Source organism: Narcine bancroftii, chromosome 9, assembly GCF_036971445.1.
Source record: "Narcine bancroftii isolate sNarBan1 chromosome 9, sNarBan1.hap1, whole genome shotgun sequence".
Lineage (NCBI taxonomy): Eukaryota > Metazoa > Chordata > Chondrichthyes > Torpediniformes > Narcinidae > Narcine > Narcine bancroftii.
In genome coordinates, this window is record NC_091477.1 from 97,088,636 (window position 1) to 97,103,551 (window position 14,916).

A 14,916-nucleotide genomic window follows, 5' to 3' on the forward strand; every position below is an offset into this window, starting at 1 on the left:
TTTCCAAAATGCAACACCTCACACTGGTCTGCATTAAATTCCATCTGCCATTTTTCATCCCATTTTTTACAGCTGGTCCAAATCCCTCTGCAACCTTCTTTGCTGTCCACAATACCTCCAATCTTAGTGTAATCTCCAAACTTGGTCCCAATTCCTGAGCATCATCTGTAGTCATGAACATTATTCATCTCAAGGCAAGCACAGCACTGTAGCCAGGGCAGCTAAACAGTCACTATTGGTGATTGCGATATCGATGTCCCTCACCGATCAAGTACATTTTTTGAAGTAACTGTTCAATAATGCAGGAAATTGCAAATGTGAAGTCCCCAGTACTTCATTGCTCACTAATTGCTCTCCACCCTTGTTGAAGGACACTGCTGCTCCAATCCTGTACCTAAAATGGCTATTCTGCACGTGTAACTCCAGCAAGTATCAACAAGGCATTTGACAAGTGAGAAGAGTATAGCTGAATCCAATTCCATCCATTGCCCTTCCAAAAATATCTTTTCTGAATAGTGATCAAAGGTAGAGGGAGATTGTTCATTGTAGGGATCATTTGGTCAGTCAAACCACTAACAAATTTTGAATACAACAGATTCACAATAGGCTCCTGTTAAAATTGAAAGCTGAGGGGAATATACAGGAACACTTAATTCCCTAATCATTTTGCTCTTTCCTTTTCCTTCAAGAGAAACTAAAACTAATGGCATCATTCTTTGCTGAACCTGAATATTTTGTTGAAACAAATCTGAGAATATCTCATGCTTGTTGTTTCTCTCTGGCTAAGCTTCGTATCTGGGCAAACTATCATATTTAGACAGTGGCTGATTGGAGCGTTTTGCACCATTTGATATTCAATGAAGAATGTCTCAGCATGTCTGACTAGCTGGCATTGTTAAAGCTGTTGCTTCATCAAGAATTGCTTTGCTAAGGGGGAATTTTCTTTTACAAAGGTATATGTTAAATGTGGATAGAAATCTGTGGTGTACTAATAAATGTTTTAGTTGCATGGTCATTTATTTTGAGCAGCTTTGATAAATAATCATTTCAACCTTGTATTTCATGTTAATATATGAACCTCTTGTTCAATCTCACCATTCCAGGTGACAATAGCATGTGATGCAGTCCTAGCTGCGAAATCTCCATATGGCAAACAAGATTCTGAATCCTGGGAAGAAGAGCTTAAGCATTCAAAACATGAAGACAACCTCCAACAACTGGACAATGGAGTCCGAATCCCGCCCAGGTCAATGTCCTTCTCTGCTCCAAAAACAGTGATATGATTCAACCACTTGTCCTTTTATTCCTTCCGACCTGAATATTGTTCAGATGTTGAGAACAATATTCCGGACTTAATGAAATAATAGGTTGATTAAAAAAAAATCATTTAATTCTTTAGAACAATTTCTTCTTTTAATTGTAGTTAGTGAAATACAAAAAAAAAGTGACTTCCTAACCACAAAACGCCTGAATATATTATAGCCATTGTAATAACAAACCAAAGAATATAAATGTAATGCTTTGGGATTACTTGGCCAAGTAAAAATGCATTTTTATGAACACCAGTAAACTAAAAATGCTGTTACTTTTACATGGACGTAAGACAAAATAATGCTGATGTGTGAGATCTAAAATAAGTGCAAATCACACTAAAGATATTCATCAAGTTGAGCAGCATTTGTGGAGAGAAAGAAAAAAGGGGAGATGGTAGGGACATTTTAAGTTGATAATTTTTCAATGGGACAATGTTCCACTGTTGGTGATGTAAAGCTTTATATAGTATTGAATAGCAGTATTACTAGGCTCTGAAATCTTCTTTGATTTTTGACATTTATTTACTTGAACTGGGGAACTGCAGAATAGTAAAAATAATTACCACTTTATTAATGGGGAGAAATAATTCCTTCAAGATACTAAGATAGGTGGAATAGTGGATAATGAAGAAGGTTTTCAAGGATTTCAGAGGGATTTGGGCTGCTTAGAAAAGTGGGCTGAAAAATGGCAGATGAAATTTAATGCTGATAAGTGTGAGGTGCTTCATTTTGGTAAGAAGAATCAGAATAGGACGTACGTGGTAAATGGGAGAGCATTGAGGAATACAGAAGAGCAGAAAGATTTAGGAGTGACGGTACATCGTTCCCTGAAGGTAGAAACTCACGTGAATAGGGTGGTGAAGAAGGCTTTTAGTATGCTGGCCTTTATCAATCATTGCATGGAATATAGGAGTTGGGAGGTGATGTTGAGATTGTATAAGACGTTGGTGCGGCCTAATTTGGAGTTCTGTGTGCAGTTCTGGTCGCCTAATTATAGGAAGGATATAAACAGAGTGGAGAGAGTGCAGAGAAGGTTGACCAGAATGTTACCTGGGTTTAAGCATCTAGAGTATAGGGAGAGATTGGACAGATTAGGTCTTTATTCTTTGGAGCGTAGAAGGTTGAGAGGGGATTTGATAGAAGTATTTAAGATTATGAAAGGGATAGACAGAGTGGATGTGGATAGACTATTTCCGTTAAGAGGAGGAAAGATTAAAACAAGAGGACATGAGTTAAGAATTAAGGGGCAGAGGTTTAGAGGTAACATGAGGGGGAACTTCTTTACTCAGAGAGTGGTAGCCGTGTGGAATGATCTTCCAGGAGCAATAGTGGCGGCTGAGTCAATTGTATTATTTAAGAAAAGGTTGGACAGGTATATGGATGAGAAGAAGATGGAGGGTTATGGGCATTGTGCAGGGAGGTGGGACTAGAAAGGGGTGTTTGGTTCGGTGCGGACTAGAAGGGCCTAATGGCCTGTTTCCGTGCTGTAATTGTTATGTTAATTTCTTGTTTGATAAGTTTTTATTGAAGAGATAAGAATGTAATGTGCCATCCTAAGTTCCACAGTTATATACGCCTTTCATATCATACTATTTCTGTCATTATTGAATTATTTTTATGAAACAAGAAAGATGAATGTTAAGTCTAATACTTTCTTGTCATTCATCTGCTTTTTTACAATTTCTAACAGTGGCTGGAAATGTGCCTGGTGTGACCTGAGGGAGAACCTTTGGTTAAACTTGACAGATGGTCACATATTGTGTGGGAAATGGTTCTTTGATGGCAGTGGCGGCAATGGACATGCTCTGGAACATTACCGAAAGAAAAAATATCCTTTGGCAGTTAAATTGGGAACGATTAGTCCAGATGGTGCGGGTAAGATGATTTTTCTTGAAAACTAAAATATGATTTGCTGAGTTGGATGAGTTTGCAGTTAGTTCTGATTCTGAAGTAATTTTTAAAAAATTCTCTGAATTGTAAATTCTATTTTTCATTCTTTTTTTTTAAAAATGATTTATGTAAAATTAAAATGTACCAGTTATCCCTCAGATAACACAGAATGAAAAATAGTTGTATCATTTTCTTTTACATGTTCTAATTTCCTTTTATTTGCTCAAAAAGGCACACAAATTGGTTTCACCAGTCCAGTGCCCATATCAAAAAGTGAAAGAGAAGCAACAGAGCCCCTTCAGAGATATTGAGTGCCCATGGATCCTATCACCTTCTCCAATGCCACAGCCTCCTGTATTCACAAAACCTTCATAGCCGCATGGCCACTCTTCCGTTTCAGCGGAAAATCTGAGCTCAAGGCATCCACATCACTCTCCTTGGCCCCTAGTACTGAACCCCTAATTAGGAAGTTGTTCAGGAGCCCTGTTTGACATCAACACCCTCATAAATCCCAATACCTGGTTCCCATGAGCTAGTCCCCAGCCTGGTGTGAGACTTTTGACTGCCATTCCTCACACTGGTTCACTGCTGTGGTCTCCTACCATGTAGTGTTTTCTCCAGACTTTCCCTTCTTTGTGGGGGGAGGGCATATCTTGTGCTTGTCCTCTGCTCCCTCAGAGCCCACAATTTTTGAGGTCTAGGAGAGCCATTCTCACCGGGGGCTCTATGGAACTCCCCCATCCCAAGGCCAGAGCATACTTCAGGAGGTGTCAGAGATATATCTAGGGAAAATAGTGCCTTTGGCAAGCACTGAAATTGCACCCCTCCTCTTAAAACTAACTTATTTCAACCCTTCATCCCGCAACCATCCCTTGCTGCTGCCATGCCATCCACTTTGCTTCCCCTACCTGTCCTCACTGCCTCCTCTCTGCAATGTGCTCCTCGTCCTCTCATTTCACCTTCCCCACATCTCTGGGAGGGAGGATTGCAACATGCTCTGCGTGCACGTGTGTGTATGAACACTGGTCAATGTTTGCTGACTCTCTCCCCCCCCCCCCCCCCAGAGTTCCATGCTACTCAATGTGCACTACTTTTGTCGACACTCAGTGAGTCCTTTGTGATTTCAGTGCCTGCCATCCTCCACTATGCAGAACCATTTATGGTATATAGTGGGTGGTGTGTGTCACACACACACACACACCCACGCACACACATGTGGATATGTCTGTGAGAGACAGATGGGAGCGAGAGAGAAATAGAGAATGCAGGCAGGCAAGGAATTAGCCATCTTTCCCTTTAAAGCCCCCTTGTCCCAGTTTGCCTTGGTGTAATGAAAGGGCTATATGCATGGAGCATGAGTAGAGGGGTTTCTCTGCCACACAGAAATTGTTCGATATGCCGGAGATCTCCCATCAGCATCTTCTTACCAGGGGATTGTTTCTTGGCATCGGTTTCTGATATAGCACAGAGGCAGGGGGGATCTTTCCCTGCTGAAGGGATTAAATTATATGACTTGTGTCTGGGGAGGGGGAGAGGTAAGATCAGTGAGGCTGTGGCGGTTGGGCACCGGGAATTAGACGTGAGGGGGGTGAATGGGTGGCCCGGGCTAGGATCAGCAAGGCGAATGGGCATCGCGTCAGGCTTGGGAGTTAGATGTCAGGCTTACTCGGGCAGCAGCACAGTGGGGGCAGGATCAGTGGTCAGGTTGGTGGGCGACGAGCACGAGACGAAAGGCAAGGATCAGCGTTGGGCTTGTGAGTTCGATATTGGGCGGGCAAGGTGAGGACAATGGCTCCTCCTCTTCAAGTGGCTCCCAGGCCATGTGCACTGGCTTCTGTAGCCTAGATATGCCTATGGGAGGGACCACAGAGTAAAACCATAAAATGCTTTTTATGTAGTCGGAAGGAGGGATGTGTGGAAGAAACCAACTAAATATTTGCTTCACAGAGAAGGAAGCCCATAAACTTTGAGCAGAGTCTAAGTGGGCCATAGCCAAATAAGGTTGAGAATGGCTGGTCTTGTGTACCAAGCATGGGTGCCATCTTGAGCATGGGCCTCTGTACTTTCTCCAATGTGATGATGCAACCAGCTCCACTCTGCAGGCAGTATATACGTGTACATGGCTGTCGTGAGTGAAGGTTAGATAGTAGGACCCTGAGGAGGAGTGCTGAGAATCTCCCAAGTGCATGCCTGCAGCAGTGATGCCATTACCACAGCTGCAGCAACGTCCCCTTCTTCCTATAATTTCTTCTAAAGGAAAAATAAATTATATAAAAAATCAAAATAGCTTCTGTGTGTGAGAAAATAGCCATGACTGATTTTGTGACCATGACTGATTTTGTGATATGCATTAAACAGTTTTGTAACAAGAATGTGATACTTATATTTTTCTTAAGTTATTGAAATGCTCGGGTTAAGGATGAAGTAATTTAAAATCTCCTCTGCTGTGGAAGACATTAGGATTTACAATCAATGATAAATTCTGTATTGGAGTAATTTGAGCTGATTGGTGTGTCTCATCTTGGATTTGTGAAGGGCTAACCGTGACCAATGCAAGTAACAGTTTTTTTTTCAGTTTCTCTAGTAATGGCCAGAGAAATCCCAATAGACATAGACTGGATTTTCATAATCTATTCGATAAGGCAACATTTCCTCTTGTGTCTAAAATTGGTCATGTAATGGAAGTCAAATTATTGATTTGATTGGGAAATTAGTCATGTGCAAGCTTGAGAGTGGAGGCAGTGGGCTGGAGGGAAGTGGCTAATGGTACATGGGGCCTTGTCTATTCACAATTTACAATTAATGGCTTGGATAATGTGATAGTGAGCCTATCACAAAGACAAGCAATTTACTAAGTGGAGTAAGGACATTTCTGAGATTAACTGGTAAAAGTGCACATTCACCTGAATATGTAAATTGGCATATATTCCAAGGAGCATAAAATGTCAAAGATGGAGTTGGTGTAAGTTGTGTGTGTTTTGGGATCTTGGACAAGGAGAAAGATGCTTATAAAGGGAGTTGGGCAATTTAGGAGAGAAGTTAGAAGAATGTCCAGAGTACTAGACATGTGGATCTACTTCCTCAATCCACTCCTAAAAACATCCTTTTCTTCTGTAGAGCTGATTTCAATCAATAATTTTAAAAGTTTGAGAGATAACTTTTCTAATTAATTTAAAATAATGTAAACATCAGCCAAAATGGGGCTATAAAGTTGAGATGCAGATCAGCTCTGATAGGAACATAGGAACATAGGAAGTAGGAACAGGAATAGGCCAAAAATGGCCCATCGAGCCTGCTCCGCCATTCAATACGATCATGGCTGATCTAATTTATGACCTAACTCCACCTACCTGCCTTCTCCCCATATCCCCTAATTCCTTGAAGGGTGAATTACCTCTTTTTCTTATTTACTTCCATTGGCTGACAAAAAGCATCTTGTTTCTTTCCATTTGTTTAAGAGTCATGAACCAATGTGTGAATGACTAGCTCCATATATGTACACAATGGGAACTCTTGATCCAATGCAGTTCATTCATGAGAGTCTGTTCATCATTTGTACATCCAAGAGAATGCAGATACATATCGCAGATTAATGACAATGTTCATTATTTTAAAAAAAAATGTTGTCATCTGGATAATGTCTGTTAAAAGTTGGTCTTGCAAAATTGTTATTTTTTGTTTACAATGTAGATGTCTACTCGTTTGATGAAGAGGAACCAGTGCTCGATGCAAATATTGCAGAACACTTGATGCACTTTGGTATCGACATGCTGAAAATGGAGACGGTGTGTGGGAGAACATTGTATATTTTTTCTTAAGAAAAATACGCAGCAGTGTTTTTGATAGGGGACACAGCAACGAATCAGTTGTTAGGGCAACCAATAGGCACTAACTCAATATGTGAGAGTGGGCTGTGAATTACATTTTATAACTTGGTTCTTATTTGCTAGACCAGATATAATGAAATGCAAAAAAAAAAGTTGTATTAAACAAAAGGCGTCATTTTATGAGTGGAGATCAGGAAATGGAACATGGCACGTGCCGATGATTCTCTGATGGAGTGAAAGGGAAAAATGACGTGCCAAAGCTTGATTGTCATCAAACCAGCTGTAACCTTATGACTTTCAATTTGCTAACAGGTAATGTGACCCATTTGGCACTTGAACCTGCTTTTAGAAGGGAAAATCTGGCTATATTTTTGACACATCGAAAGAGATTTAGAGACAACAATGTACAGGCAGTAATGTGCTTTTTTTGAATCTATATAAATTGCTCAAATTTCACATTGAGATGATGACTGGTGGCACCTGCTTTTGTTCTTGGCCACTGACAATTTTTTTTTTTGGTTAATTTCACCTGCTAGAGTTATGTGTAGTAGCTTCACCATCACTAAGGGGAATTCAACAAAAATAAAGTTGCTTTCCATTTCAACTGTGTGGCAGGGATCAGGCATTTATCCACTGTAAAGACAAAATGTAAAACATCAGGTATTTAATAGTTAATATGAGTGGATTAGATAAAGATTTAATGAGAATTTATTTATTGCATCTATTTAACAGTCTGAAAATGTTAATCCAGTCAACGATATAAAGCCGCGAATCAGTGAATGGGAGGAGGTCCAAGAATCTGGGTCAAAGTTGAAACCAATCTATGGGTCTGGATACACCGGCATCAGGAATCTAGGAAACAGCTGCTACTTCAGCTCTGTCATGCAGATAATCTTCAGCATCCCTGACTTTCAGAGAAGGTGAGGTCTATGTGGAAGTTTGTGTTTGGGTATTTATGACAATATTGTTTTGTGATTTTTATTTTTGATTTCTGGAATTTATTGTCAGATGTCACCTGCCATCGACTCTCTGGACTCCTTTCCCTCACCAATGAATGCCCTTCTGTCAGATTTCTGCCACTGGAGCAGTTATATTGCTACCTTCATCAAAGACACTGCTGCGACCCATCTGACTGTGACAATAGTACTGCTTCCCACCACCTCCAAATCCGCTCTTTTATCTTCAAGTAGGATGGGAGCACTTTGGCAGTAATTGTCTAACCAACAGAAGTAAACCAGAGAATCACCTGCGTGTCTTCTATGACTAGCTGTGCATTGTTATAAAGTCTCTAGAATCTGTCGTCTGGTTCCTGCTATTTCTTATCCAAGTATTGCATCTGATAATAATTTCTGAGAATAGTAGCCAGACCTCATATAAACTATTGGCAGCCAATCTCTTCCAATGGCTTTATCTCACACCACAAATTCTGTGCCCAAGCTAGTGACTCCATATTATCCTGGGTATTGGATGATGGAACCTTAGTGTGTTTTAGGCAAATCTGTTCAACCTGTCATCCAAATTATTTTCCATCACAATGTATGACCCATTTTTTTCTCATTTCCTCAGCTGAAATACTTATCCTGGCTTTTGTAACTTCTAGACTAGCTATTTAAATTCTCCACTAGTTCCTGTCCATTTTCTATTCTCAATAAATTAACACCTTCAGGACTTTGTTGCCAGTATCTGACCTCACACTGTCCTTTTTTTCCATCATCCCTGTGTTAGCTGACTTAAGCTCCTGATAAGTAATAAAATTCTCAACCTTGTTCTTGTATCTCAGAATAGGTCTGCTTTCTCCCTTTCTTCATAATCTCATCAGAACAGAATTTATTGTCATGAACAAGTCATGAAATTCAGTGTTCTGCGGCAGTGTCATGGTGCGAACATTCATATTATAACCAGTTTACAACATTACTATGTAATAACAGTTCATGAAAAGTAAGGTAGTGTCTTTGGTTCATTGATTATTCAGGAATCTGATGACAGCATCTTTAGGCACCTGTACCTTTTTCCCGATGGTCGAAGAGTGAAGAGGGCATGGCCTTTTAGGATATAAGCTGCTTTTTTAAGACACTGCCTTATGTAAATGTCCTCGATGGAGTGAAGTCTGGTGCTTGTGATGTTGCAGGCCGAGTTAACTACACTCTCGAGTTTATTCTTGTCCTGAGAGTTGGCGCCTCCACACCAGGCAGTGATGCAACCAGCCAGAATGCTCTCCAGGGTACACCTATAGAAGTTTCGAGAGTCTTTGTTGATATACTGAGTCTCCTCAGGCACCTCACAGAGTATAGTCTCTGGTGAGCCTTCTTTGTGATTGCATCAACATAGAGGCTCCAGGACAGATCTTTGGAGATGTTGACACCCAGGAATTTGAAGTTCTTGACCCTCTACTACTGAGCCCTCAATGAGGACTGGGGCATATTCCTCTGACTTCCTTCTGACGTCCACAATCATTTCATTGGTTGTACTGACGTTGAGTGCAAAGTTGTGGTCATTACACTATTCAACGAGCTGATCTATCTCCCTCCTGTACACTTCCTCATTGCCTTATGTGATTCTGCCGAAAACTGTGGTGTCATCGACAAACTTGTAGATAGCATTGGAATTGTCCCTGGTCACACAGATGTGGGTGTATAATGAGTAGAGCAGTGGGCTAAGCATGCATCCTTGGGATGCGCCTGTGTTGGTAATTATTAAGGAGGAGAGGTTGTTTTCAATCTGTACTGACCGTGGTCTTCCAATGAAAATGACAAGGATTCAGTTGCAGAGTGGGGTACAGAGGCCTAGAGTTTGTAGCTTCTTGACCAGCACTGAGAGAATAATGGTATTTAAGGACGAGCTGTAATCGATGAAGAGTAGCCTCATGTATGAATTGCTGTTTTTGAGGTGATCCAGAGCTGAGTGTAGAGCCAGCGATATTGTATATGCTGTGGAGTGATTGTGACGATAGGCAAATTGCCGTGGGTCCAGATCTTTGCTTAGGTACATGTTAATTCTGACCACGACCATCCTCTCAAAGCATTTCATCACAGTAGAAGTTAGTGCTAGTGGGCGGTCGTCACTGAGGCAGCTCGCACTACTCTTCTTGGGCACCAGGATGATTGATGCCCTTTTGAAGCAGGTGGGAACCTCTGACAGCAGCAATGAAAAGTTGAAAATGTCCATGAACACTCCGGCTCGTCGGTTGGTGCAGATTTTCAGCACCCTGCCAGGTATGCCGTAAGGGCCTAACTCCTGCCATACATCACTCCAGGATCTAATCCTGTTTACAGCAGGTGCATCAGTGAAACTGTGCTTTCAGTTTTTGAGCCACATGCTTTGCAATTTTTCCCCTCATTGTCTCTGGTTCCGACACTGTCCTAAGTGGAGTTCTGCAGCACAGAAACAGGATTTTGGCCCACTTAATCTGTCGGCCAAGAGACATTTATTCTCTTTTATCCTTCCCAGATCCTATCTCTTGAATAAATTACAGTGGCCAACTGATTGACTAATCAGCATGACTTTTGCGATATCAAATTAAGTTTATTATCATTTGACTGACTAACAGTGTTTCTCTGGACCATGGTGTGCACACATGCACACACGTTGTTCAGCACATATAATAATCACAGATGAACATAATGTCATAGCACAATTGAGAGCACCCTGTCTGCTGAATCATTGGTGATACTGTAGCCACAAAGCATCGGACTGGAAGTCAATACAGAGGATCATCAAAATGGCCAAGAAGATCATGAAGAAAATGAGCGTTCAGTGCCATTTCTGGCTAGAAGAGGAAAATGGGTCAATCTTCTGATATTTTTAACTAGTAGGTTGAAAAAGGGGTTGAACAAAATATTTTGAAAGAAAAATTTGAAGGTATACAAAGAGAAATATTGATCTGGATTTCATAAGCCAACAACAAGGAAATGGTGCTCATTATTTATTATGCGGATAGCTTTCCTTTAGAGATTCCTCAGACCTGTGCTAATCTGCTGCTGAATCCAACACAGTATCTGGTCTTACTCATTGAGAATATAAGATATAGGAGCAGGAATTGTCCATTTGACTTTCAAGTCTACTCCACCATTCCATGAGATCATGGCTGATCTGACTGTGGGCTCAGATCCACTTACCTGCATTTTCCCCACAACCTTTAATTCCCCTACTATGTAAACATCTATCTGTATCTTAAATAAATTTAATGTGACTGCTTCCTTGAGAAGCAGTTCTTCCTCATCTCTGCCTTAAATCTACTTCCTTGAATCTTAGAACTATGCCTCTTAGTTCTTAATTCATATATCTGTTGTCAGCATTTCTACCAATCAGAAATAACAAGAGGGATTGCTGCTTCCTCTCTGAATCAATGACCTGTGATGAACCTGACCATTGGGAATGTTGGTGTGAGTTTGCACTTTCTCCCTATGGGTGAGCGGGTTTTCTCTTGCATCCCAAAGATGTTCTGGTTGGCAAATTAGTCGGCTATTGTAAATTACCCCTAATATGTGTGAATGGCAGGAGAATTGGAGGGAAATTAATGGGTATGGTGGATAAAATAGGTTACAAAAAATTATATGGGGTTGTTCTGAGAGACTACATAGATTTGATGGGCTAAATGGCCTCATCCAGAAGGAAAATGCAAAATAACAAATGTGCTCACTTAGCCAAGGGGGAATATAAAGAGGAAATGTGTAAATGATTAAAAACAATACAAAGAATGAAATAAAGATTGCAAAAGACAAAACTTGGGAAGAAAGACTGGTAGAAAAGTAAAAATAAAATTTAAAAAATATCTTTATTTTTGAACATATGAAGGGTATAAAGACGTAATACATGCTGTTGCATGGTATTCAGTACCAAGCTTATCTAGAAGGATTATCAGGACATCAGTATTTCCAACTCAACCTTTTAAAATTTCAACATTGACCTTGTGACACAGGATCCAGAGGAGGGTGTGTTTAGATTTACCGTTATCTATCCCAAATCCAGAAGGTGTATTTACAGTGCATTTGTTTTATAGGTATGTTGGAAACCTCCAAAGAATATTTGATTATTCTCCTCTGGATCCAACACAAGATTTTGAAACGCAGATGTAAGTAGTAAATTTTCTAAAAAAAAATTTGGCTGGAAGTGTTACCAAATGGATCCATGTGATTTATTAAAGACAGAGTAGGGATTCATTGGGTTGAAAGGTGGAATGATTTGGAACTTAGTCAGTTGAACTACTAAGAGGGCTATGTTCTCCTGTGAGAATTGAAGAGCAGGAAGAATGGCACCTTTCATGTAGGATGGAACCACGGCACAAATGAACAAGTCATTTGGGAACATTTCCAGTGCTTGGCTGCCCAGGTATGGGATGAAAATGCTCAGGCTTCACACCATGTTCAAGAAATCAGGCCCTTCATGTGGTCAGATGCCTTTTTCACTTTAGCTGTCACTGATGGGTTAGGCCCTAAGCTAACAGATGAAAATATTGGGGTGGGGAGCAGCCTCTGCTCCCTTCTCATCACGTTTCTTACAAGACAGAGAATAAACTTGCAAACTGCAGGTCACTGAGAGGCCCTGGTAAGTGGAAAATGAAAGAAAGGAGAGAATTTTGATCCTGACGAGATTTTATTAAGATCATGAAACAAGAATCATATTGATTATTACCATGCTAATATTTCCAACAAACTGCAAGCATTTATTGCTAATACTGTCTTGAAGGTGAGAAAAAAAGTCTTCAACACAGCAGAAGCCATGCTTAAAGAACATTTTATGGTAAAAATGTTCACTGCTCATTGCTATGTCCTGAAAAATTATCTTGATGCATGTTGTGTTAGTGATGGGAAAAAGATGAACAAAATAAATTGTCCGTGGGAAAATGTGCCAGAAATCCCTTCAGCAATTACACTTCATTCAGTTTTCCTCCATTTTCAATGCAAAGTTTGTATATAAATAAAAACTTTAAGTTTTTACCATGAAGAATTAGTTTTTAATCTTCTGGTTTGCTAGTAAATGTACTATTTAACACTCAAACTCTGCAAAATTATTTCTCATTTATTAAAAATTATCAATGAAGACAAGTGAATGATCAAAACTTGTACATTAATTAAATTGTGAGAAAGCTGAATGAATAAATTCACCATATTCTGCATGGACATATTTCTTTTGTTCATGGATTGGAAAAATAATAATTTTATCTTTACAAGCTAAATCGTAATACAACATGCATCAGGATATTCTTTGATTACACAGCTGTGAGCAGGTCAGCATTTGCCACAAAGTGCTCTTTCAACCTTCTCTTCAGCTCATTCGTTTTCAGCATTGTGGAAATAAAAGGTCATGAATCCTAACAGTTTGTCAAAGCGATATGGTTGCTTCGTCACTGTATATGTGTGAAAAGGAAAAAGTGTGTATCATGGCTAATGTGATTTATGGTGTGAAAAATAAAAAAAAAAATAAAAAATTAGATTTTGGTCCCTAACGTACTCAGAATTGAAATGTTGCCCTTCTGTATAATTTTGCTTGTTCATATTTGGACCACTGGATGGAGATTCTCTCAGAGCAGATAAAAATCAGCCAGAATCACATAACTGCTGGACAATCTCAGCAGGTCACACAGCATTCTTTATGGCAAAGATACATATCCAAGATTAGCTATCTATCTTTGCCATAAAGAATGCTGTGTGGCCTGTTGAGTTTCTCCAGCACTTCTATGCATTAAAATACAATCACAGTGTCTGCAGACTTTCTTGTTTAACTCACTTTCTCGTATCTTCTCCAGCACATCAGTAGATTGACCTTTGTCTCTCTGGCCACACATTTTCAGTCACTCTGTGGTACATAAAAGCACTGGAGAATCTCAGCAAATAACACAGCATCCACACAAATATTTTGGGTCTGAGCCTTGCTTCAGGAGTGCCAAAAAAATAGGCAGGTATCTGAGTAAAAAGATGGGGAGGGGTGTGTAGTGATAGAGTGCTACCACTAGGAAGAGTCAGAGACAGGTGTGTAGCATCTGGGGAATGTTGCATCTTGGGAATTCTGTTGCATCTTGGGTTGATTCAAGATGGATGCTTCCACATGAGGTCTGGCATGTGTATGTTCTGTCCTTAATACTGTTTGCTTAGTTAATAAATCTAGTTGTTTTAAAAAGAACCCTAGTTTCTTTATTGTAATAAAGAGTGGAAGACACAACCAAGTTCTGCTGTGCACAGGAGAGAAAGGAAAAAAAGAAAGACACAGTGTGCATAGTGAATAACATTTGATATCAGCAGTGAAAATATGAAGAGTTTAAAAATTCCTAATGCTAAAATGGACTGGAAATATCGACCGTGAGTGGAGGCTGTTTAAACAATGCTGTACCTGCAAGCCATTGGAATCAATAGCGAACTGGATACACAGATTGCGCTGCTGTTTACCGTGGTGGGACTTCAAGCTTTAGAGGTTTTCAACACATTTATTTTTGCCGAGGCAGAAGACTAGAGAAAATTTGACAAGGTTATTGAGATGTTTGATGAACACTGTTCACCAAAGAAAAATGAAACCTTCAAGCGGTATGTGGTTTGCTTGCGCACACAGATGCAGGGAGGGAGCGTTGATATATTTTTTAACAGACTTAAAATTAAAAGCAAGAACGTGCAATTTTGGGTCACTGCATGATTTAATGATCTGTGATCAAGTTGTGTTCGGAATTAATGATCAGAAAGTGAGAGAGAGGTTGCTGCGAGAGGCAAAGCTTACCTTAGCTGGAGCTGTGAAGATATGCCACCTCAGTAAACCAGCTCTGTAGCATGTGAGAAAATTTGATGATCGTGTAAAAGCCAGTGAAAATGAAGACATAGTCATAGCCACAATGTCTGGACACACACGCGCAAACAAAATGTGAGATACAGGAAACAACAAAAAGATGAAGAAACATTCAA

General features: G+C 40.0%; 1 protein-coding gene across 1 annotated transcript in view; it reads left to right on the forward strand.

The window, feature by feature from the left end:
- The window catches only part of usp13 (ubiquitin specific peptidase 13), a 93,340-nt gene that overhangs the window by 28,356 nt on the left and 50,068 nt on the right, over positions 1-14,916 (forward strand). The window contains exons 5-9 of the mRNA XM_069896987.1: positions 1,104-1,246; positions 3,004-3,188; positions 6,894-6,988; positions 7,763-7,950; positions 12,030-12,101. Coding sequence (XP_069753088.1) covers positions 1,104-1,246; positions 3,004-3,188; positions 6,894-6,988; positions 7,763-7,950; positions 12,030-12,101 — 683 coding nt within the window. The remainder of the gene's footprint in view (positions 1-1,103; positions 1,247-3,003; positions 3,189-6,893; positions 6,989-7,762; positions 7,951-12,029; positions 12,102-14,916) is intronic.